This window comes from Camarhynchus parvulus, chromosome 5, assembly GCF_901933205.1.
Source record: "Camarhynchus parvulus chromosome 5, STF_HiC, whole genome shotgun sequence".
NCBI lineage: Eukaryota > Metazoa > Chordata > Aves > Passeriformes > Thraupidae > Camarhynchus > Camarhynchus parvulus.
This window is the reverse complement of record NC_044575.1, coordinates 13,698,709-13,724,437: the sequence shown is the minus strand read 5'-3', so window position 1 is coordinate 13,724,437 and position 25,729 is coordinate 13,698,709. Positions and strand designations below refer to the sequence as shown.

Genomic DNA, 25,729 nt, shown 5'->3' with positions numbered 1-25,729 from the left:
GGACTGTCCCAAGCAAAAGCAGTGGTAGGTCAGGAGGACTGTCCACCCTGCATGGACTGATGCCATGCAGAGACACCACAGCAAGCATTAAAGGAACAACTTGGATCTCCTGTGCTCAAGAACTACAAAGGCCCTGCAAATTAACTAGTGCAGTGCCTGGCTCAGATAAATTGTCCTGTCCCTCCCATCAGCTAAGGCCTCACTGGGCATCTTTACACCAGGCTGCAACGTGACTTATAGCTATGCCCAGAACAGAGTATCAGATACAACAAAAAAGTGAGGGCACTGGAGAGGCAAAGGGAAACTGGAAAAGGCAGGAAGGAACTCGAGGAACTGAGAGTGAAGAGTTGTCAAGTACTAGCACGTTAAAGAATTTATGCTAAAGAAGGTTTAAATGAAGGAAAAAAAAAACTTTATTTCAGTGCCCACGGTTCTAGGAGAAGCAGTGTGTAGAGGAATTTTTGTCAGATGGATCTCAGATAACAGATCCAGGAAATGACCTGGTAACCAATGCAAGGGAAGTCTTCACTCAGCTGGTGTTCTTGCACAATTTTCTGGTTCATCAGACTTAGAGAAATATTTAAACATACATACACACAGAGCATTTTGTTTGGCTACGCTGCTGGTTGGCATTGCTCCTGGGAGCCCTGTTTATCCAGCAGTATTCCTGCAGCTGCGAGTGCACTGCTGAAGCAACTGTGACATCCCTACAAGCCAAGAACCAGCTCTGAAGCCTCGACAAGCCAAGATTGCTGAGGAAACTTAATCCATATTCCTCCTTTGTTACAGGATTTCTGCCTAGCTGATGTCCACTCAAGGACGAGCTGGCAGCTGGGAATGCAGGAGGGACGGGGCAGGTGTCCGGGTGTGCTTGGAGCTACTGGCCATTGCCCCCAAAGGCTTTTTCCTTTCAAACCACAACAATTCTCACTGTCACTGAAGAAATGAAGAGTTGCTACTGGAAAAAATAAGAAAGTACAAGTGTTTGATGTTTTATTGACACATCCCCATGCCGAGGTTGGGGGTGGTAATCACAGAACCATAGAATGGATTGGGTTGGAATGGACCTTAAAGATCATCTAGTTCTGACCCCGCTGTTGTGAGAAGGGACACCTTTCACTCGACCAGGTTGTGTCAAGCCCCATCCAACCACTCCTGGACCACTTCCTGGGATGGGGAACCCACAACTTCTCTGGGCAAGCGGTCCCGGTGCCTCAGCACCCTCACAGTAAAGAATTTCTTCGCGACACCTAATCTAAGCCCGCTCCCTGTCAGTTTGGAGCCATCACTCCTTGTCCCGTCACTCCGTGTCCCCTCTCTCTGAGGCGTTTCAGGGCCGAAGCCGAGGCGGGCGGAGGGACAATCCCCGGCACCGGCGCCAGCTGTGAGCGGGGGGCGGCGAGAGGCGCCGGGCGGGGCCGGGCCGGGGCTGCCCCGGGGGTCTCATAAGGCCGCCCCCGCCGCCGCTCCGGGCCCTGCCGTCCCGCGGGGCTCCCGAGACACCTCTCGCCGTTCCCTCCCCTCGCCCAGCCCCGTTTCCCGTGGCGAGGCTCCGCCACAGGGGAAGTGACGCCGGCGCCAGGCGAGCTTATATAAAGGGTAGGCGGCAGCGGGCGGAAGCGAGTGGGGCCGAGCGGGCAGGGGGCGGCGGGCAGTGTGAGCGGGGCGGCTGCCGCAGCCCCCCGTGTTCCGGCCTGGCCATGGATTTCCACAACATTCTCGTGATGGCCTCGGAGCAGCAGGGGCTGAACGCGGTGCCGGTGAGCTCGGGGGCGGCTGGGGCTGCCGGGGGGCGCGGGGCCGGGGCGCGGTGGCGGTCGGGCCCGGGGAGGGCCCCGCGGCCGCGGGAGCCCCTCCCGCCTCGGCCCCTGCCGGGCAGCGCCCGCCGCTGTCCCTGCCGGGCCTTTCGCCTCGCCGGCCGGGGCTGCTCGCTCCTGGGGGCTGGGAAAGCGTCTGTGTGAGGGGAGGGGGCGAGCGGGGCCCCTTCTGGCAACAGGTGCCGGCACCCCGGGCTGGGAGCGGGCAGCCGCGGCTCGCCCTCCTGCTCTGGCAGTGCCGACATCCCTCCCGCAGCGGAGCCGTGCTCCCGGGGGAAGGCAGTGCCCAAAAGCCGGCTCGGTCCTTTTGTTCGCTGTGAAAACGCGAGTGTGCCACGTCTCCAGTACGAGCCGGAGACAACGTGATAAGTTTCGGGTGAATGGGCTGCGATTTCTGAGGTCTCTGTGTGCGCCGCGAAGGAATAAGGTGTAACAGCGCTGTTGGGAGGGCTGGCCGAAGGCTTTTGGTGTGTTGTTAACATTGTTCTGAGGTCTGTACTTCAGCAGTTTGTGTTTTAGTTCAAGCTATCAGTAACGTGTGGATTCCGTGTGCAATAACCCACTGACTTGCCTGGATGAAATCCGGCAGGAGGAAGGGCACGTGGCCTTTTCATACATTCATATCCTGGGTTTTATTCCTCTGGGAGGACCCAAATTATAAGTCTTGAGTGCTTATTTGCATAAGAAATGTTTTCTCCTTGGTAGCCACCAGCTAGGGAGACCCTTTTTATGTTTGCTTTTCAACAGAGTGCCAGAGTTGTTTCTGTGATTAGTTTGCTCAAACCCAGTGTAAATGAGGGGTAGTTGTTTTTAGCATAAACTGTGGGAAAACCAGAAAAAAACCCCCATACTCTCAATTGTACAGTGTCTTCATTTAGGTGGTGTCAGAACTAGTGAATATCTCCGTGTCTCTGTATCCTTAGTAAAACTTTGGTAATGTTCACTAATAGCATGACTAGTTGTTAATATCTGCTGACCATATGGTAGATGTGAAATTAATCAGATTCTGTTGTGGGTTTGAAATCTTATAAAATTAACTTTTTTTATATTTAGGTACGTTTAATTTGTCTCTGACCCTACATAGGAATCTGGTTCATAATATAAATAATAAAGTAACAAATACGGCAGTAGTTTAGGATATTTAAATTTAAATGCCCATTTGATTGGTCTTAAGCTGTTTCACTAAGTTGTCACTGGGTTATTATAATTATTGTTAATAATAAATAACAAATACAGAAATACTTTACAATATCTAAATGCCCATTTGATTGGTCTTAAGCTGTTTCACTAAGTTGTCACTGGGTTATTATAATTATTGTTTTAGATGTTTAAAGCTTCTCTTTACATTCTCAGTTTCCCCAAGCAGCTTTACTGTGTGAGCCACTACTTTTTTTGTTGTCATAAGTTTTAATCCATGATGATGAATTGGTGAAATATCTGCCATAATCTCCCTTCTGGATGTGATGATGGAGGGAGGGGATCCTACTTCTTGTGCAATGAATGAGGGTTTAGCTACTCTTTTTAGTAAAGGCAGCATTATGATTTGCTAATTCCTGATTAACTCATGGAGTGAGAGTGCAATTGAATCCATAGTTGAAACAGTTTGGTTTAGCACATTAGTGGTGCAGCTTTTAACTCTGAAGTTGGCCCCAGTCTCTGAGCAAAAGCAGAGCTGCAGTTGGCACTGCTTGAAGTGATTTGCAGCTGCTGGGCTTTAAAAGAGAGCCCATGGAGATTTTACAATCACTGGACATCTAAACAACTCCACTGTGTTAAAGCTAGTATATTAAATGTGTTTATATAAGAAGAATATAATTATTTTTAAATACTTGTATTAAAAACACCATATAGACTAATTACACATTTACTGGTATATCAAATTACCAGGTTTCCAGAAATGTTAGTTCCTGCATTAACAAGCATATCCTCTGAATTTCTCTCTGAGAAGTTCGTTTTAAACTTTACAGTGCACCTAACTAAATGTTCCATACCCTTTGTAATGAAAAACAGTGACATGAACAAGTGTATATTCAAAGTATATATAAATGTATATGCACACTGTAACAGGTCATGTTTAGTTCAAAGTGGAAACTACATAAAAACTCTAAGAAATGATGTGGCCTTGTATTGTAAAAGAGGGGACTGAATAAAGCAGATATTACATCATGTCCCTGTAAAAACAAATCTGCTTGTTCATCTCCCTATGGAAATCCAGATTCAAAAGGAACATTGCTGATATCAGCCTTTTGGTGCCCTGTTAGTTGCATCAGGTTTTGTTTCTAAATAAAACAGTTAATATATGAACTACTGCCTAAGCTATTAATGATGTGCTGCTAATCATCTTCACAGCAGTTGCTGAGTAGATCCCCAAGTTTTATCATCTGATATTCCATAGGGGTTTCATTGTTGCATTTTGTTACCTGTGTTCATATTAGCAGTTCATCAGCTTTTCAGTATGGTCTTGCTTTGACTAGACATGATAAGTTACGAGATTTAATGTTGACTTTAGAGAGTTTTAAATAGATTGTGTCACTCTTCTTGATGCAATTGGTATACTGGCTAATGCCACATGTTTCACATGACATGACAAAGCACTTTCAGATATTTTTATTGTAGCTATTCTTTAAAATATAAAATTTTATTGCAGCTTAAAAAAAAGAAAACCCTGAGGACAGTTGGAACTAAGTCATTCTTTTATTTCACCTTAGTTTCTAATAAACTGTTAATGACAGTATGAACATCTCATATTTCTCCCGATTCCTTTTAACTGAGGGTGAAACTTTGGTGTACAGAATTTACAGAAATCCGATACAATTTAACCACAAAGAGGTGACGCAGAACTGAAAGAGCTCTTCATCCACGTCAGCACTTGTGAGGTCTCACTGTAAGTTGGACTAATACGAAGCAGCCTCCAGTGAAGCTGCCAGGAGGAATTCGGTATTTGTGAAGTGAAACACTAACAGAATCCCAGAGTTTGTTCAGAGGACCTTGAGTTACAGAGCCTGCCCATCGAATTCAATCTACAAATTATCGAGCGTTTGCCCGCAGGCAGGAGAAGCCCAGCATGAGAAATAATGGGAATGGCTGTGAAGTGCAGATTGCTGCTGTAGGACCAGACTCCCATCGATTGATGTGTGTGCATTTATTGTGTGCTTAAAACTGGCCTCAAAACGAGGCTAAAATTATTTGGATTGCCTCAGCCTCCACAGAAGGGATATACAATGAAAGATATACAATGTGAAATGTTGGCAGGGGTGAGGAGGGCTTTTGCTCTCAACTTGACTGCCCTGATAGTAAAGTTCCAGACTGTCGAGGTTTAAATGCTGACTAGTAAAATTTCCAGTTTTTCCTATTCCTGGTCTTTTTTTTTTTTTTTTTCCTCCTGTGTGAAGCAACTTTTCATAGAAATCTGCCATTTTTTTTTTCCAGCTAAGGGCTCTGCTTGGGTGTTGTGGCAGCAGTTGCAAAATTGGAAGAAAATAATTTTTGCTTTTTTAGAAATAAAATGTGTGAACTTGTTGAATTGGTTTTGGAAGAGGAGAACGGTGTGAGCTGATAAGCTGGGCGCTTTATCTTTCTCTTGGTAGGAGTTGTTAGAACCTGAAATGAAGCAAATTTAAACATGGTTGTTGCCTAGTACTTACTTTGTCTCAAGCAGAAATTGAAAGCAGCAGTTGCGAAATCACCGTGTGTGTATTCTAAGACAGTCTCACTGCAGAGTCAGCTGCTGGGAACCCCGTGGTGAATCTGTAGCAGAAGCTTTGGAAATACCAGTTCAGGATGAAGGGCAGAGAGGCCCCTGGGCAGTGAACACAAATGGCCGCTTACAAGGTGAAAAGCTGCCTTTTGAGGGACTGGCATTGCCAGAGGAGTGACACAAACAAGGATGAACCATTCCTGATGTTCTCAGAAAATTATACCCTTGCCTTGGTTTAAACAGACAGGTGTCTGCTAAGGAAGGCAGGAGTCTTTCTTGAAATGGAAAATGTAAACCCCCCTCCCTCTGGATCATAATTTTGAAATTAAGGATCTCTTAGGCAAAGATATCGGAATAGGAATAACCATTATTTACCAGGAAAATGAAAATAAAAATGTAGTAATAGAAAAAACACTGAGAGAGTCAGAATATGACCGGACACCCTGTGGGTCAGGGTGTTGCTAGCAGTCTGATTAAATGGTGGCTGCAGTCCTGCAGTGACAGATGTGGTTCTGTTGAAGCAATGATCCTACAGAAGGGTGTAGTTTTTCTTTGAAGGTCCAGTGGTGGTGTAGATGGGCCTGGTCTTCCTTAGGGAATTTAGTGGAAAAAGGCTCCCCTGGTGTTCCAATTGTCAGATTTTTATCTAGGTAGGAATGGTTCCTCCCCCTGGGCAGAACATCTCGCCATGAGATGATGTAATTTTATCAGTCATGCAGTGAGAATCACTGGCCCATTTACAGCAGATATCTCCCTGGATGGAGGGTGGGCCGTGGAAGAGATAAAGAACACTGCCTCACAGATGGGTAATAGAGTACATAGTTCTGGTTACATCTTGCATTGCAACTTAAGACAACCCTGAGGAATATTTGGGGGGAAACGGGGACTTCCCATTGGAGAAGGTTACATGTCTTGGCGAATGATAAGGAAGAAATGATCTATGAAGAACAGGCAAAGTGTTGTAACATGCTAGCAAAGAACAAGCAAATAAAAGAATCTCCCCAGCCTGTGAGAGCCCCTGCAAGTTGCCTGCAGTGGATAACACAGGTGGAATTGTCTTTGTACTGGATGTGCAAGCCCATGGCAGTAACTGAGCTGCTCAGGTGCTCTGCTTGAGAATTGGGTTTGGCAGAATTGATCACTTGCATTGATCTTGCATTGCCACCTGTGTAAATATTGACCATTGTTAAAGGCAATACTACTACTGCTACTTCTGGCTGGCAGTGGTGTTTGGTCTAGGCCCCTTGGGACTTCATTTGGGTGCCAAAAAGTCTGCAATTATTTTTTACATTCTGTTTTATAGTCCAAGATTTGGTACTTGAATGCTGACATCAAAGTAGCTACAACTCTATCAGGATCATGTGCCACGTTTTGCGGGAAGTCAGTGACTTCAAAGCAAATAGTCACTGTTTACAGATTGAAGAGTGCAGTGTTCTGGGAACAGCATGACCTGCTCTTTCCTAAAGGCTAAACATTTCTATTCCTCTGTTGATTTAACCAACTTAGCAATAGTTATTAAAAGCCAGAATAGTGCAGCTGTTGTTTGGATGGTATAGTGACATGTGCTGGCTTATTTGGCCTGCTTTACCTGCAGTCTGATGCATATTCATTTGTACTGCATATAAAACACTTTATTGGTGTTTGCAGAACGAGTGTGTGGTTCAGTGCTTTTAGAAAGGCTACCGTTCAGCAGGTTATTTTATGCTGTTACAAGTCTTGCTCACTTTCATTCAGTATCAGCAATAGTACAGAAAATGGATATTCATTTATTATTTTTTTGCTGTGTTTTCACTGTTAGTCAATATTAAGAAATGCTACTGATTGGAAATTTTAATTTAAATTTTGCATGATTTGTCATGATAACAAGAGTCAGAAATGAGCTTGTCTGTCCAGCTACTTTACAAACCTGCTCCTGGATAGGGCTGTTAGTCACAGTGCAGCAAAACAACGCCTGAAAACTGCTTCCCCATCACTTTAATTCTTTATAAGGTTTCCCAATAGAATAGATCAATCTACATTTGTCTCTGCTGTTTAGCAGTTTCCAAAGGTGCTCCTTAGACACAAAATCATTTAGGCTGGAAAAGATGCTTGAGTACTACACAGTTTTTAAAACAGAGTTTTCAAAACTGAGGGCACAGTTGAAGTGGAATAATTAAATGAAGCTTTGCTGAATTAGGTTACCAATGGCAAAATATGATGTGTTTAACTTTGTTAATGATGTATTTACAGATACATCATTTTACTAAGATAAGTATACTACAGAGTACTGCAAATAATTTCTAAGGTACTAATTTGCTTCAACCTGTTTCTGACAGGATTTCGACTGATAATGTGTGGATTGCTTTGCCTCTCTGTCTGTTCCAGTTCAAATGGAGTAAACCAGGTTTCTTTGGGACACAGAGCCATGGGCCACATTTGAGCAAAAGCTGAGAGGCAGTGCTGCATGGCAGCTCAGGTTTCCTGAGCAGTCAAGTCCTGGAACGCTTTTGGTGCAAAGAGGAAAATCAGTTCTCAGGTTGTGGTAAACCTCCTTGGAGAGAGGTGCAGCTCAGTAAATGAGCTTGGCTGTAGTAGGTCTTTAATGCACTGAGGTGACATGGCAGGTTTTAATATGCAATGTATGTGGATGATGCACCTTAGTAATTGTGCTCTGGTCATTTCAGAAACTGCTTGAGAAGACAACAAGTGGCTGATATTGTAGGTGCCCTTCTTGGAGCCAGTTTTGGATGCAGCTTAGAAATGAGCCTCCAAACCTTGCTTCTTAGTGCATGTGCATTCAAGCTAATTTATGGGTTTGCATTTTAGTAATTAAAGTAATCCAAGATCTATTTGTGTGCTGCTGATCAGTGAATCAAAAGTGAGAATGAAGGCTTCCATTGTGTGATATTGTTTATAGGGAGTTAGGCTGCCAGCCTGCCTGATTATTGCTTCTAAAGCATTTGGATGTAGATTTCCTTACCAGATATTTTGTTTTGATTATTTTAGTTAAGTTTCATCAGGCTTTATGAGGACAGAAAGATATTTATAGAAATGCTGACTTGTGTGGCTCTTTAGTGATAATTTTTATTTGGGTCTTTTTTCACATCTCTTTCATTTGGTGAGAATCTTAATGTCTCATGTGGGAGATCTTGGTTTAGATTTTAATCTGTTGGCTTACTTTTGAAATAAAAAACCCCACCCTCTGAAGCCTCAGTTTTGGATTGGGGTTTCTTTTATTCCTAAATGTATTCTGCGTTCCTTCTGCTTCTGGGTTTAACTGCCTTCTATTGCATTTATCTTTACAACTGTCTCTCTCATTGCTTTGGTTTTTCTTCTGTATTTTGTTTGTGGGAAGAAGTTCAAGAAAATTTCTTTTTTTTTTTCCTGTTTCAGGCACAACCTGTACGTTTGTGAAAGCCGGTGTCAGAACAGATGCAGCACACTAGTGCAAATGGTTGTTACAGAGCCTAGTAAGAGGCACTTAGGCACTTGGGCACTTAGCATTGATTTAAATGACCTTAACTGGATATAAGAGAAGCAAAAAAGGGGGTAGCATAGATAACTTTACACCTGTTCACTTGCTGGAACCCCAGGTTGAACAGCACTGGACAGACTTTTAAGCATGGCAAGCTGTGCAAATCCTGTATGTGGTGCATGTAATCAGTGTTGTAGTCTTTAGAGCTTTTGCAGGAGGTCCTCGGAAGTTAATAACACAATTTATCCTTTCCTCTGCCAAGGAAAAGGATGTTAAATGGAAACATGCAGCTACACCTCAGGATATAATGAGATATAGAATCAAAGACTAGGATCCATTAATGGTGAACTAGTCCAACTCCCCTGCAATGGGCAAGGACATCTTTAAACAGATCAGGTCACCCAAAGCCTTGTACAACCTGACCTTGAATGTTTCCAGTGATGGGGGGGGTCTACAGCCTCTCCTGGCAATCTGAGCCAGTGTTTACTGTTCCCCTCAAACAACTTCTGGTCAGAATCTGCCCTCTTTTAGTTTAAAACCAATAGCCCCTGACCTGTTGTTACTGTCTCTGCTAAAAACTGTCCCCAACTTTCTTATAAGCTCCCTTTCAGTACTGAAAGGCTGCAACAAGATCTCCCTGGAGCCTTCTCCTCTCCTGGCAAATTACATCATGTGTAAGTGCTGTAATTGCCAGGTGCCAGGTGGGGGCTGTGTATTCTCTCACAGTAAGTGCTGAGGTCACACTGATCTCAGATGATAAGTAGAGTTTCAGGTCTGCTGGTGTGTGGGTCACTAACTCCTTGATGTACAGCAGTATTGTGTTTAAGGTCACTGCCAGCAGGAACTAAAATCAGTATTGTTGGTTTTACGTCTGCCTATTTATTATGCTGGTGAAGTCCATTCCAGCTTTTGGAGTAATTAATTTTTTTAAGTTGATTGATCTATTTTTGTTGAATTAGGTAACCTGAAACTGAAATGAGTATCTACAAGAAAGCTAAAAATGGAGCTGTAAACCTGCAGTCTGGAATTGAATTGACTCTGGCAGCTTGGGCTGTAGTTGCTTTTGGTTCCTCTTGGTCAAAGGCTAAGGCTGAACTGAAACACTTTTATTCCATTACTAATGCAGCCATTGCATTCTTTATTACTCCAGTTCATTTCACTCATTTTGTTTCCCTGCCTGTCTTCTGGTTTCCTGTTCATTCCTTCCAAAAGCTGAGTGAGCCCTGTTGTGGATGTATCCACATATTCTGGATGTATCCATGTGAATATATCTCACTCAAAAGATAGGCAGCAATGAGATAAAATAGGTGTTCGGAGATAAAATAATGATTTGACAATTCACTGGAATTTAACAAAGTTCAACAGGGGTTTGACAAGGTTTAATGCAAGGTTCATTTTATTATTTTATTAATGGAAGAAACATACAAAAAAGAAGGTTGAGTTCAAATTAATTCATTTATGAACTCATTTAGGATAATTCTCAGGGACTGGCAATGCAGAGAGCAAGAAGCACAATCCTCTTGAGACACAAGGTTCTGTGTGGACTCCTTGCTTTCTAAACTCAGCTTGAAGTGGCTGGATCCATTTGTAGTCTCAGGCTTGGTCAATGGTATATATCTAATGGAATTATCCATACAGTGTTTGTAATAATCTGGGCTGGATGGATTAGTAATGTTTCATAATACTAATCCTCTGTCACCTGCTGAGGATCTGTCATGAGTAAGGAATCTTTCCACCTTGGGTAAGAAAGGATCTCTTAGTTTCAAGTAAGGAATTTCTAACCCTGAGAGGCATCCCTTTTCAAGGGGTCACCTGGCATCCAGGTAAGCTGCAGTTCAGGCAGAGCTCAAATCAGGCTCATCCTGATGGCAATGTTTGTAGGGTGAAGTAGTTGGCTGCTGGCCAATGGTATAGACAAGACAAATGTCCTTATCTTAGTGCTGATATCTTGTTCAGGACTTTGGTTATCTTGCTCTTCAGATGGTTATGAAGAAAAAAAAATTTTCCAAGACCCATCTACTCCCTTGGACCGGGCACTTTCTAGCTTGCAAGCTTCTCAAAGAGGATTTGGAGCTGGTTACTCAGCCTGAAAGTGCAGCTGTGAGTCAAGTGTATCCAGCACAGCCCTCAGTTTCAGTGGGAATTCATTGTTTACTCTGTAGCAACTCTGTGCCTAAGTCAAGTACAGGACTGTTATGCAACTCCTCAGTTATAAAGATGGATTTTTTACATTTCTTAACTCTTCTGACATATTTCTTTGTTCTTTGCAGAAAAGGTACAGTTTGGCTGTTGGTCCTCCCAAAAAAGTTCCCAAAGTCAAGGGTGTAGAGTCTGCAGCAGTGCAAGCATTTCTCAGACGGCAAGAAGAAGAAAAGAGAAAAAAAGGTAAAAGTACAAAATATCTCCTATAGGAGACTTTAATTTATTCTTTGCTATTTGTCACCTTATTCAAATATCTTGCAAATACAGCTGCACATCTGTTTCTGGAATTTATGCATAGACCTGATGCTGAGAGAAAGCTAGAACTAAGTAAGGGCTGGGGACATTTGCTTGCTTTCCTAAGGGGTTAAAACATTACTCAGCTACATTAGGATTTGTGGCTGGAGGTTGAGATAGTAGTTAAGGTGAAGAGCAAAAGGCTATCTCAACTTTTGTTAGCTTAACTTTGAAAATTTCATCTGTGTGAAAAAATGGAAAGAGTTGTCCATTGTTCTGTCTTAATCTAGTGTTTCAATGCAGTGAATTTTAAAGAGTCTGAGACATGATTTTTCCGCTTTTATACTTCCTTTAAATAGTCTATGGAATAAACTAGTACTGCATTGCTTCTGATGTTAATGTTTTGTTAAAGGTAACCAAATCTGATGGACTGGATGGCCCAGGTTATTCCTCTCCTGGACCAGTCATGAGTCTGTTCCTTAATCCTGTTGCCAGGTCCAGAAGCAAGACTAAGCACAAATTCCGCGGGGGGCATGCTGTCACAGCCCTTGACAATAGAATAACACAGACAAGGAATGGTATCTTTATAGACACCCAAAATATGAGTAGCCTGATATGTTTTCTAGGAATTTTTACATTTTCTGAATCTTCTTGGTAGTTAGCCCTTACTCCTTGGTCTGTCCAGTATTTGGTATTTAAATGTCTCATTCACCACCTAATTCATCCAGACTCTTGTCAGCAGGTCACAGACACAAGATAAGAGAGCATACTCATGCAGAAAACAGCTAAGCCAGAACAGAAGGGTATAGGACAGACTGTGGAGATAGGGCACAGGGCTCTATCAGACTTGTGTAATGACCAGCTGCTTGTTTATCTGTGTTCAGCTGCTTCTGTGTCTCCCTTATATCCCTCTACACACACACACACACACACTTAGGCTATTTTCCAGTTATTATCCCCCCAATACTCCTATTCTCTCCCCTTCCTCAACTTCCTTTAAACATTTGATTGTAAGTTCTGTATAGTCTCAAGAGTCTCTTGCTCAGTCTCAGAACTCCCTCCACTATGCAGAGATCCCGTAACTTCTGTACCTCCTTATACAAAGGCTCTCCACAATTTTCATAGCATCCTGGAAAGCTGCTTCCCTCAGAAAGCCTTAGTGGGTTTTGTTAGAGCAGCATTTTACTCAATTGCTTGCCTTTGTTGGAACAGCTGACGCAGGAGGATCAGCTTGTCCTGTTGGCAGACCTGGGATCACTTTCTCATCTATTTTGGATAGCTGTTAGCCAGATATCCTTAAGTTACTGTCCTAAGTGGTTTGTTAGCTTGGAAAATATTGACCTAAAAAGTAGTGCTTTTTGTGTAACTTTCTCTTGGTTTTCTTGCAGCGCTGGAAGAAAGAAGGAAGAAAGAGCAGCTCTTGGCGAGGCGTATTGAACTGAAACATGACAGAAAGGCAAGAGCTATGGCCTCACGAACAAAGGATAATTTTTATGGTTATAATGGTGTTCCTGTTGAAGAGAAGTCTAAAAAGAGGAGGGCTTGTGAGAATGTTGCTCAGGCCCCAGAGGCTGAGTATGCAACAGAAGATGAAACTGAGCAACTTGAATACAGTCAGACGGAATCTGAGCACGAGCAAGAAGAATATGAAGAGAAACCATCCAAAGCGGCAGTGAAACCAAAGGCACCTCCCAAAAGTGCACCTGCACCTCTAAACTTTGCAGAGCTCTTGAGGCTTGCTGAAAAGAAACAATATGAACCAGTGGAAATAAAACGAGTGAAAAAGGTAGAAGAGAGGCCCAGAACAGCAGAAGAATTGAGAGAGAGGGAGTTTTTGGGACGCAAAAACAAAAAAGTAGAAATGCATAAGAAAAGTGAGAAAGAGATTAAACCTACTGGGATATCCAATTCTTCAAAAAAACTGTCTTCGCAAAAAGCATCTGTAAACACAAAACTTAATAAAAGCTCCGTAGATAAACATTCCACATCTAAAAGTAGTCTGTCTCTTTCTATGGGTAGTATTGATAAGAAATCCAAAGCACCAGCATTGACTGAAAAACACCCACGGTCATCATCTTCTTCCAGACTTGATCAAATGGAAAAAACTTCACAAAATGGTTCCTTAAAAAGCTCTACTGGTAGCAGTCATAATAAATTACCTGTCAATGGTATTAGAAAGTCTGGCTCAAGCTCTCAGGTGCCACCCTCAAAACCCACGGCCAATGGGGCTCAGAGAATGCCATCTGTGAAAGAATCCAGCCTGAAAAAGCCTGCCCATGAAAAACCAGGAAAACCTGCAGCTCTTCAACATGGAATCAACTCCAATGCAAAGCGATCTGGCAGCAGCTTAGGAAAAGGAGGACCTGGACATCCCGGTGGCGGTTCAAGTGCAGGACCGGGACGATCAAGCAGCAGTTCTGGTGTGGGACCGGGAAGGCCAGGAAGTGGTTTAAGCTCAGGACCTGGGCGACTGGGCAGCAGCTCAGCCACAGGACCTGGGAGGCCTGGCAGCAGCTCAAGCACAGGACCTGGGCGACCTGGAGGTGGCTCAGGCGTGGGACCCGGAAGGCCGACAGGCAGCTCGAGCATGGGACCTGGGCGACCGGGCAGCAGCTCAGGCGCGGGACTTAAGCGACCGGGCGGCAGCTTGGCCACTGGACCGGGAAGGCCGGGCAGCAGCACAAACATAGGACCAGGGCGACCGGGCAGCAGCCTGGGAACAGGACCAGGAAGGCCAGGAATCAGTCCAAGCACAGGAGCCAGGCAGCCAGGCAGCAGCTTGGGCACTGGCCCAGGGAGGCCGGGCATCAGCACAAGCGCAGGAGCTGCGCGACCAGGCGGCGGCCCGGGCACAGCTGGGAAACCCAAGTGTACTGTCGTGTCAGAAACCATTTCTTCTAAAAACCTCGTCACAAGACCTAGCAATGGACAGATGAATGGAATGAGACCTTTTCCAGGGCATAGACCTGTGCTTCATCCACAAGGTATGCATTTATAGAACAAAGTATTTTTTCATTGTTGTGGTTTAACTCCAACTAAATACTGTGCAGCTGCTTGCATGCCCTGTTGCCCAGTGGGGAGAAGAGATGGAAAAAACTGAAGTGAAACTTGGATAAGAACAGTTCAATAATTGAAATAAAATTAAATATGGCAGCTTTTAATTTTTTTTACTTATTTTTACCTATGCTTGTAATTTTTGAAATACAGGTGGTGAGAAGTATCACATGAAAGAAAACTAAGCAGCCTGTGATGGATACTGGTATATGAATGCTGTTGGAAATAAAAGAATTTAAGGATTTGCTTCCAGCATTGCTTAATAGCTTAGGTCTATAAAACTTGATTGTGTCTTAAATAACAGATGCTTGAAGGGCTAGATGAAAAATCACTCACAGGTTTTACAGTTCAGTGTTTTGGCAGATTTATCTTATCAGTGACAAGCTGTTCTGAAAATTTATTTCTGATCAGGAGCAAGCAGTGTGGAATGTAGCGAATAAGTGCCTGGAAAGCCCTGAGCAAAGAACAGATATCTGCTTTCCTCAGGATGCCATTGCTGATCCTGATAGGTAATCTCCTCTAGCACAACTCAGGAAGTGTTTTCTCTTGCTAAGTTTCTAGGAAAGGCTGGTTAACTTGAGGCAGAACTTTTCCACCATGAAGCCCAGAAAATGGCTATGCCCAAGGTATAGCAAGGAGAAGTACTGTTAAATTAAAATTATGTTCATGTTATTAGTTAATGATTTTATTGTCTCCTGTCATTTAGGTCTTGGAAGACCGCCTATTAGTTACAAGAGACAAATAGAAGATGATGATGATGATGAATATGACTCTGAAATGGATGACTTCATTGAAGATGAAGGGGAATCTCAAGAAGAAATATCAAAACATATTCGGGAAATATTTGGCTATGACCGGAAAAGGTAAGACAAGTAACAATTTTAAGATACTGCAGAACAAGCAGTAGAACAAGCAATTATTCTTCCTAATAAGGGATACTAATTCATTACCTATTTTAATGTGCTACAAACTGATATTTAATTTTCAGGTACAAAGATGAAAGTGATTATGCCTTACGTTATATGGAGAGCAGCTGGAGAGAGCAACAGAAAGAAGAAGCTAGGAGGTATGCATGGATTTGAACTTGGATACAAATTGCAAAGTTTGTTTGTTGCTGAAGTCATAGGGCAAAGCTAGCAAATATCCACTCTGCTTTTAACAGCAAGCCTTACAGTTTTTTATAAGAAAGCTTAAATAAAAGATGGAATTCATATAGCCAGTGGTGGGTACACTAAATAAGTTGTTTATGTCCTTGTTTATCACAAACCTTGCTTGTTAAGAACTAATAAAAAACAAAATTAATTCATTTCAAAAAATATTTTAAAAATTATACGTTTCTTTTGGAATTCCAGATTCTTTAATTGGTCCCTAGCATTACAATATTCTTCTACTTGAGGCCTGGAAATTTTGTTTTTATCTATACATATGTGTATGTCTATTTCTATAGAAGTATAAAAAGTATGCTGACAAGCTTGTATAGTCACTGATATAAATTATGAAGGTGATATTTTCACGTTGGTTTTGGCCTTTGGGCCTGCAGAATTCTTATGAGATAAGCTGATTCTTTGTTTTTAAATGAGTGATGGGACAAGCTTTGTGAAAGCTATAAGGGTTTTCTGTAGAAAATGCAAATATTGGAATGCATGGAGTCACCAAATTCTTCAGAAGGTGCCTTGAACATTAGAAACTTGCATCTTTGAAGTTACAGTCAGTGTCCTTATTCCTCCTGGCTCCTGAGGAATATCTGCAGCCCATGGAACACTACAGTCTGTTAAGTGGATTTAGGAGAAATAAAGGGAATTTTAAAGTGATATTGCTGTTAACCAAACTGTTGACATCCTAGAGTGAGGTTTTGCAGAGTTGAATTCCTGACTGACTTTTAACTACACATGTTGCATAAAGGAAATGAAGATAAGAAACTTGAGTTAAATTCAATTTTACTTTTCCAATGGATGTGTTTCAGTAGCTGCTTTTTGGGAGAAAAAAAGACCTTATGTATTAAAATTATTTTTTATACAATCTTTATTTTTGACAGAAGTTTTAAATATTTTTTCCCTTGAAATACTTGATTCTGACCTTATGATTTAAAAAAAAAATCTTGATTTCTTAATGCTGCATTCATTCTATAATTAAAGAAGAGCTGATATGAAATTATTCTTCAAATCACCTGTAGTACTTCTAGCATTGCTTTTTGGGCTTGTAGAAGTAAAACCTCAAGTGTCCTGAGTAGCAGTGTAAAGGATTTAATCTTGTTTGGCAGCTTGAGACTCGGTGTTCAGGAAGACTTGGAAGAGCTGAGACGGGAAGAAGAAGAGCTGAAACGCAAGAGACAGTCTAAGAAGCTGAGGACGCGTTAACTGACTTACGGTGTTGACTTTGTTCATGTTTCTGCTCCCCTCTGCCTCCATACATCTCTTATTCTACTTCAGTTTCCATTTGCTTGTTAGCGGGCAAAAGAATATTTAAAGGGATTAAAGTACTGAAAAGCAAGGCTTTAGCTTGACTTAAATAAGATATTTATTTTTAATACTTGCCAGGGTTGTTTTTTAATGAAGAAATTAATGCACTAATGCATATTAAATGGAATAAAATTAATAGATGTTTCCATTGATTAAACCAGTTCAAGATGCCAGCAGAAATATTGACTAGCTATGCACTGACTTGGAACTGTGTGGGCCACGTACCAGTAAACCAATTTTGCATTCACTTGAAAGGAATAGCATTCTTGCTCCCTGATATTTCTTGAGACTTGGAGAGATTGTTCTATATCCTGCCCTGTCTCCCAACCTGAGCCTCAAAGTGTTAAAATGTCATCTTCTGCTCAGCAGTAGCTTGGGTGTAAATTTAACCACAGCCCACAGGTGTTTAAGGCAATGAAGTGCTGCAGATCTTTCTATTTGAGGACCCATAAAAATAATTTGAACCTCTTTATTTCTAAACAGAAAAGTGCATGTCATTTGCAAACTCTGCAGTGATGGATATAGCCAAAAGATTATGTTGGCTTTTGCTGTGTCTGGAATTCCAGTGCCAGTCTAATTCAGTATGAGAAACACACACCCTGAAAACAGAAATTTCTAGTGTTTGTATGTAACCTGTGCTTTTGGGCTCAAGCATATGCTTGGGAATTCTTCTCCTGCCCTGTAAATTTTCAGATTTGTTTAACAGCTTCTGCTGCTTTACAAACTGTGTTTTTTCTTGCATTAAACATCTGATGGTTTAAATTATTTAAAATGTGAAGCAGTCATTTATCTAATTAGTTTTACTGTTCAGAAAGAACATCAGAATTAAATTCTGTTAAGAATGCATTTGCAGCTTTTCAGTATTAACATCATGTTAACTACTTAATACTTGGGATTGATTTCAGTGAGCCAAAAACCTAAAATGATATGTATAGCAGGAGCCTTAGTTCAGTTACTTACCTTAATGCCCATATTTGCACATTATTTTTAACTATGCATTTAAAGACTGTTTGTTTCAGTAACTGAATTTGTTTACAATCAGCACAGGGTTCATGTAAGTCGACAGAAGTTGCACTGAGACCTGAAGGTCAAATCTGGTGTTGCATCTACTTGGGTTTCCCCAAGTTGCCCTTCAAAGCTCACCAGTGTCACTACTCAGCTTTGCCTCAAGCTCCAGGACTCCATTGGTAGCATCTGCCTTCAGCTGCTTCAGGCCATTATGTTTTAATGCTAGAAATATTTTAAGAAATAGAAAAAGGGCTTTGGGTGTTGGTTGGGGGTGGGGAAAAAGGAAAAATTACCATGTGGAAAAACAATGAAGGAACCTCTCCTCTTAGGGCTATTCTTAACAGTGCTGCTTCTAGGAAGCAGTTCAGATAGCAACCTGTAAGGAACAGTCTTGGAAGCTGCTGAAGTTGAAACATCTGATTCTTAATGTAAGAAAAAACAGCTTTGCCTTTTTAAGATGTTTTCTGTCAATGGTGTACCATTTCACTGCCTCAGCAAAATACTGATGTAAGTTACTGGTATAGATTCTCTAGACTATCTCAGTATTGGCTAACATGGAGCCCAGGTGAGGATACCATTGTTGCTCTAACTTTCTCTATTAACTAACAAAAACTGTTTCTCAGTGTATGCACTTGAGACCATGCAAGATAGTGTAGCCTCACTGTCTAGAAGTGTGTTGTATTCTCTGCTGCATTGGGACCATCTCAAATTTCCTGTTGGAGATTTCCTGGTTTCTAGAATTACCCATTCAGGACAATGGGCTTTGGGACCATGGTCAAGTTCTGGGTTTGTACTTTTTTATTCTTTTTAGCTGGAGAAAGACTTGAGGTCCATCAACCCAGACAGCTATATCATCTGTGAGCAACTTCCTGCCTGACTGGGGAGAAAAAAGTCTCTTATGAAGCAAAAGAAATATATTAGGTTGAAATTGGTTCAGTTGGGAAAGAAATCGGCATTTCAGACAAATACAGGTTAAGTAACACCTGATTATTTCACCACTTTCTGATTATTTAACCATGCAAGATCAGTTAAACTTGTTAATCTGTAAAGCACTTTGTCATTTAGATGGTGACTGGAATGTACTCTGCTAGCCTCCCTAAGACACTGTATAACTTTCTTCACACAGTGATCATTGCTTCAGTTTTGTCTATTCCATATGAAAAATTATTCAAGGACACATTTGTAATTTTACAGTCAAGAAGTACTTTCTCATAATTGGCATGGGATGCTGATGGGTTTCCTATTTTGTACAAATGTTTGGCTTTTAATGTGCTTGCATATTTGTTGCATATTTGTATGTCAGCTAGGAAGGAACTAAACTAGTTTTTTAATTCCTGACCTTGTATCCAAAAACCTGTTTACTGTTTGCCAGATTAATAGTATTTATCTAATGACAGTATTTCAGTACTTCCAAAGTGCATCTGAATTTGAGATGAAGAAAAACTGAAAGAATGCTTACATTGGTTTATTGGGATTGGATGTTCAGCTAATGATTTAATTGTATTTAAGGAAATTCTGGTTTGGTTTTAGATTTTTAATTCACCGTTTGAAAATGTGCCTTTTTACTAAATTGTGTCAAAAAATAATGAATGTAGGAGGATAAAAAGGTTGGTTTCTCAGATTCTATATCCTTAAACTTGAGAGTGTGAAATGACGTACTTTTCATAAAACCCTTCCAGGTCTGGCTTTGATTGCACAATTAAGGTAGCTACTTCTTTACTGCTAATGCTAAATCAAATGAAGGGCACTTTCTATTGATGACTACTTTTTGAAAATGTCTTGTATTTACACTTGAGCTGTATTTCACTTTACAGCAATGTCTTTTGGAGGCCAGGGTTTTGCATATCACAGGAAGCCTTAGTGTGCAACTCTGTGCTGTGCTTTAAAATAAAAATCTTTCAAGAACTATATGAGATCTCTATGGAAATCTGGATTTATTTTTGTGTAAAGCCCAAAATATTGTCCAGGAAAACTAATTTTCTATTTTTTTTTCTTTGCATTTTGTAACATAATCTAGTAGCTGATACATATTTCTAGATATCGCATATTTCTGGAGACCAAAACATGTCAGAAAATAAATATATGGAGAGACTGGTGTTTAAATTGTGATGAATGTACTTCTATTTATTTTGGTGAGTGGGTGTGACGCAATATTAAAGTGTTCGTGTGTAAATAAGGGTGCTTCTAGTTTTAGCCAATGATTTTTTTTCCTTTGGGGATATCATGTGTGCACAGTGTCTTTTTACACAATGTGACAAATCAGGTTAAAAACTCGTACATAGCTTACCTGCTCTGTGGTGCTGTCAAGGAAGTGTATACTTTAGCACACACCAAATGCATATAAATTTTGCTGAGTATGTGTACAATAAATTACAGGCATTAAACATTTTACTGCTATTTCTCATTGGTTTACTTTTATGGAAGATTTATCAGAATTACTTTCTGCTGTTTCCTCTGAACTCTCACATACAGCTGTGTCAGTCTGAATGTTCTCTGAGAATGGTTCTCATGCAGCCAGCAAGAAGGTATGAAAAATGTAATGGAGTCACTTAACCCTTGAGAAAATATCTGAAAGTTCCTGGTATCTCCTGCGGTTTAGGCTGTGACATGGTATGTGCTTGGAGGAACATGTATTTAGAATGATAATGTGCCCAAGTGTGCCCATTGCCTTTAATCTTTTGCATTTGAAGTGCTCACAAATGCAGCATCGTTCTGGGTTTCCATATTCCTGTGTAAGGAGTCTGAACTCCCTTGATGGCTGTCTCCTTGGAAGGGTTTTCTGCTTTGATGGTGGAAGTAAATGACTGCTCTGATCAACTGGTGCTGTGACCTACTTCCAAATGGATGAATGGATACACATCAGTGAGCCCACCTGCCTTTATGAGGAACAGCAATGCTTGCACACACTCTTCTGCTTAAAGAAAAAGTCTTTTTAAATATTGCAAATCTGCATGTAATGTGTCCTATGACTACCTTGTTTTGAAGGTGTGTAATCATATCTTCTTTGGAACTACCTTGTATGGACTTGCCTTGAGATTTTTAATGTATCTTAACAGCTGTGATCAGTCAATCTCAGCCATTATTTCAAGGCAGAGGTGTTCTGTTCAGGAGGAGGGTAGCTCTACATTGAGTCACTATCTTAACCCAGCCAGTAAAGCTAGTTCTAGGAGCAAAATTATTTTATTCAGATTGGGGAAAAACAAGTAATTACAAGTTTCCATTGTTTGAGGACAGCTTTTAGTTGTAGTTTATTTGGAATAAGATTTCAGTTCCACAAAACAGAATTGCAATTTATTTATCCCATAGATAGCCTCTTCTTACCCTTGGAACTGCATATGGAAACACTTATTTTTCCATGAGTCTGGGAATCTAAAAAGCCTGGGCATACTATACTTACCATACTCTGGAATGAAATTAAGGACAGAGGTCATTCCTGAAGTACTCATGTGTCATGAGTTTAGTTCTGACTTCTCTGTCCACAACTAATAGTTCTGGTTTTCCACACCACCTGGTGCTTAATTTTCTTTGAGGGTTCCTGCCTTTGGTTCTTCATGGCAGTCTTGAGTTTTGCTTGCATCCTTCTCCCTCCACTGGCGAATTCATGATTATTTTTGTATCCTGGATGTAACTTTTTCAACATTCCTTGCTTGAGAACAGGCAAATATCCTGAACTGATGCCATCTCATACTCTGTCTGAAAGTTGATGGCAATCAACAATTTAAAGAATCAAGAGCTTCAGTAGGTTTTTTTGGTTGAAGGAGTTGGCTTGATTCTGATTTGAAAAACACTTGAGTGTAGAGTTGCAGGTTTTGCAGTGCATGAGAATAACTGAACACATACCAGTGAACGCATGGAGTACAAAAGGCTGTGTGAGTGCCTAACCTGCACTTCTCCATGTATGAAACCTCTCTTGTGGATTTCTTCAGGAGAGGTAAGTAGCTTCCTTGAGTGATGCAACTAAGGGTACATGATGTTTGTTGTGGGTCTGTCCTCAGCTACCTGTCACAATAAGGCAATAATTTTCCCTGCCACCTTCTTCCAGCTCTTGTGTTGTATGGATGCCTTGTGGTCCTTACATATGTTCAGTATGTCAAGATTTGGCCAAAGAAATGTGTATGGTAGAGCAGAGCCCCCGTGGATTGACCTGCTGCTCTGTAGCTGATGAATAACATTGATTACAGTTATTTTTGGACAGGAGAGGCACTTTATCTGGTTCTTGATTTGTGCAGAATGTGCAGGAAGGGTTTGAGACCTCCACAGTAGTGTCAAATGGGACTGTAAATTATGTGTAGACAGGCATCTGGTCCCACCTGGTCCTGGTGAATGTAGAGAGCTCAGGCAGAGGGATGTGCTGCTGTTACCACCCCCTTCCCCAGCCAAAAGGAGGGAGCCAGCAACCCCTTTATTAGCCTGGCTTCTGTTTGCCAGCTGTGTACACAGGGAATGTGGCAATGGCAATGCATGGTGCATGACATGGCCCAGGCTATGGGGAGCCCTGTTTACAAGGAGTGTGAGATGCTGAAGCTGGCAGGAAAATATAACACTTTTGTGGAAAGTCTCTTCACTGTTTTTACAGTTAGCAATAAGGGCTGATGTACCTCATAGCTGCTGGCTTAAATCCAGCCTTAGTTGGTTGGTGCTTTTTAAGCGATTGTTACGACATACAAAATGGTCCCAGTGTAGATCACACACATGGGTGACTTGCTGGTTGTTCAGAACAAAGGGGAGCATTGAGATAAATAATGCTCTTAGTCATGATATTCCCACAGCTGGAGGTAGTTTGGGTTTTGTTAGGAAGCTCATTCCTGCCACTTGTGTTGTGGTTGGTCTGCAGTTATTACCCAGTCTTTGGTATCTGGGATGATCACTTGAGTATATTTTAGAAGTGCAAATTTTCCCCTTAGCATGTAGTATTTACAAGTTGAACCTGTAATTTCCATTCCATTATTCTGAAGTTAATTTAGACAACTCATAGCATTGCATGATTTTCTCCACTGGAGAAAATCCTTTAAAATGCTTCCTGGATAGTAGTTTCCTGTTGCTGAGAATAATTTCCCCTGGTTATCTCTAAGCTAGCAACTGTATAGATGCAGGATGTTCACAGGCAAGCAGAATAATAAGACCTGTATTTAGAGTATGTAAGTCTGAGGCTGTATAAATGTCATTTTCCTCTTGTGTAGAGCTGAATAAAATTCCAAAGTCATATGCTGCAAGACAAGATCCATGTCACCCCAGATTGTAATTTTGCTTTGCCCTCTCCCTTAGCATTGGAGAAATTGCAGTCTATTTTCTGTTTCATTAACCATCTTAACTTTTCTACCAAGTCTCAAAGAAAACATCTCAGGAAGATGATCTGTACTGCTGGCAAAATGCTGGTTTTTAATACATAGAGTAACCTTTTATGCAGTGAGAAGTATTGCTTGATAAATCCCAGTTTGGAAGAATTTCTACAGCTTGTTTGGTAAGAATATATGCAAAATTCTATAGCTTCATTTGAAAGAGTGTTCCCAGTGATGGGGGCAGAGGAACTACTAGAGGACACATGGAGTAGCAGGGCTGTGTGTTAGCCTGCTAGCAAGATATTTCATTACCTAGAGGTTAGTTTGCAATACTCTGTTGATGTAATACAGAGTTATTCATTGCAAATGGTGTTTAGAGATTTTGAGTCATAGTAAGTACTAAGAAATTTGCATCTGTAGTTTGGGTACAAGCTTGGTCAAGGGTGACTTCTAAGCCTTTAATAGAAACACTACTGGCAGCAGCAGTGTAGGACTGCCATGGGGATGTGGTCACTGTCCTGGTTGCTATGGTTGTTTTGGTTATGTATGAACATAGAGATTTTAAAAATGTTTCTAAACATCAAACTTACTAATAACTGTAAATATCTATCAGACTTTCCCAGTTGTGAAATAAGAAAAATTTAGATATTTGAGATTTAAAATTTTAAAGGAATGTTTTATTCTCAAACATTAGTCTGTGCTAAGGCCTTTATGAAACAAAATTATTTTCAAATTATCACTTAAAAGATTTAGATAAATGTTCATGCCGATCATTCTGTAAAAGTTTAACTGAAGATGTACTATCCTTATTGGGCAAATGATGTGTAGCACTTGCTGGAATCTGCAATGCCTGAGGACTGAAGGACTGATCTTGTGCTACTTTCCAAACTGAACACTGAAGCTGTAACATTCTTCATTACGTCACACACAGCTTCAGTATAGAAACACAATCAGCATCATTAAGCATTAGGTATGATGGAGAAGCTTAATGAAGGTTGTTCTAAACCTAATTATTTTCTGCTATGGCTGTATCAACAACTGTGCTCTTAGTTACTGTCTGCTTCTGGCCTCGTATCAGTGGCCTCAAGTGAGGGAGAAAAAAATGGTGTAAGCTTGCTCAAGATCTTGCTCCTTTTAAAAACATGCTACTGTCATGCTTGGTCTGTTCCATTCTGTCAGTTTTCTGGTCAGTTAGGGGGATAGAACTGGCATTTATCGCCATTAACCTTGCTAGACCTACTGTGTTTTCCACTGAATTGGCCATCAGACTTGTACGGCCCACTTTGCAAAAGGCAGTTTTCCAGTCTTTCTGCTATATTGTAGGGAGGCTTAAAAAATAAGAGAAAAATAAGAGAGTAATGTAGGGAAATAAATTCATGTCAGATTTCTATTTACAGACTTTTAATTCCATAAAGTTGCAAATCGGTTTTGATACTGTCAACACAGAGGGAAGAAATCCCTGCATCCCTAAAAATGTGTGTGGTCACAAGGATGGGGAAGGGTCTGGAGGGGAAGCTGTAGAAGTGGGTGAGGTCACTTGGCTTGTTCAGCCTGAAGTGAAGTGATACGTGGAATAAATAAACTTTAAAACCAGATATAGTTGTGAAGGGGTATGTATGTCAGCGCCCGGCACAAGCGAGATAGCTCTTATGAAAACTTGTGCTCCGAGCCTCAGTCTGACCCACATTTTTATTCACAAAGGTATTCCATATGCAATTCATTGCACAACTTTGCCGTGCATATTCAAGCCCTGGCCCCGCCTGTTCTCGCCTCGCATGGTAATCAGGTCCACGCCCTTCTGGGCGTGTGTTGTTTGCTGTGGTGGTCGCACGGGGGTCTCTGGTAATCTCTGAGGCTGAAGATTGTGGTCTTGTGGTCTTCCTCATGACTGAACTTTTGAACTTTTTTGTGCACGTGCTTTTGGTCCCTTGGTACTTATCTGAGTACCTCTGTTGGCCTCGATTAGCTTGGAGACGCAGGAGTCCCTTTATCTGGGCTCTTTGCATCCCTTGGTCTTCTCTGGTATTGTTCTTTATGCAAGAAGCTTCAAAAATTTGCATTTTCCTATGCCCTTTGTACCATGGCAGAGGCTTCTTGTGTAAAAAGGTTAAAATTCAACACATAGTTCTACAGGCTAAACTTTAAATGCTTAATTCATTTTGCTAATTCAAGTGAACTCTAAAAGTCTCTATTTCAGAAGGGGACTGAGAGGAGATGTCATTGCAGCCTACAACCTCCTCCTGAGGGCAAGCAGGGGGCAGTCAGTGATGTCCTTCTGTGGTGACCACGGACAGGACTCGAGGAAATGGCATGATGTGGTCAGGGGAGGTTCGGGTTGGGTATTAGGGAAAGGCTCTTCACCCTGAGGGTGGCTGGGCACTGGAAGTGCTCCCCAGGGCAGTGCTCACAGCACCAGCCTGGCAGAGTTCAAGAAGCATTCAGATAATGCTCTCAGGCACACGGTGTGACTGATGGGCTGTCCTGTGCAGGGCCAGGAGCTGGACTCCATCATCCTTGTGGTCTCT

General features: G+C 41.5%; 1 protein-coding gene across 1 annotated transcript; it reads left to right on the top strand.

Moving 5' to 3' along the window:
- The first annotated feature begins 1,632 nt into the window (after nt 1-1,632).
- SPTY2D1 (SPT2 chromatin protein domain containing 1) lies at nt 1,633-20,535 on the top strand. Its single transcript, XM_030950096.1, has 6 exons — nt 1,633-1,760; nt 11,239-11,353; nt 12,793-14,388; nt 15,165-15,321; nt 15,447-15,524; nt 16,719-20,535. Exons 1-6 carry the CDS (start codon nt 1,701-1,703, stop codon nt 16,813-16,815), a joined length of 2,103 nt encoding a protein of 700 aa, XP_030805956.1. The 5' UTR covers nt 1,633-1,700; the 3' UTR covers nt 16,816-20,535.
- The last annotated feature ends 5,194 nt before the right edge of the window (nt 20,536-25,729 follow it).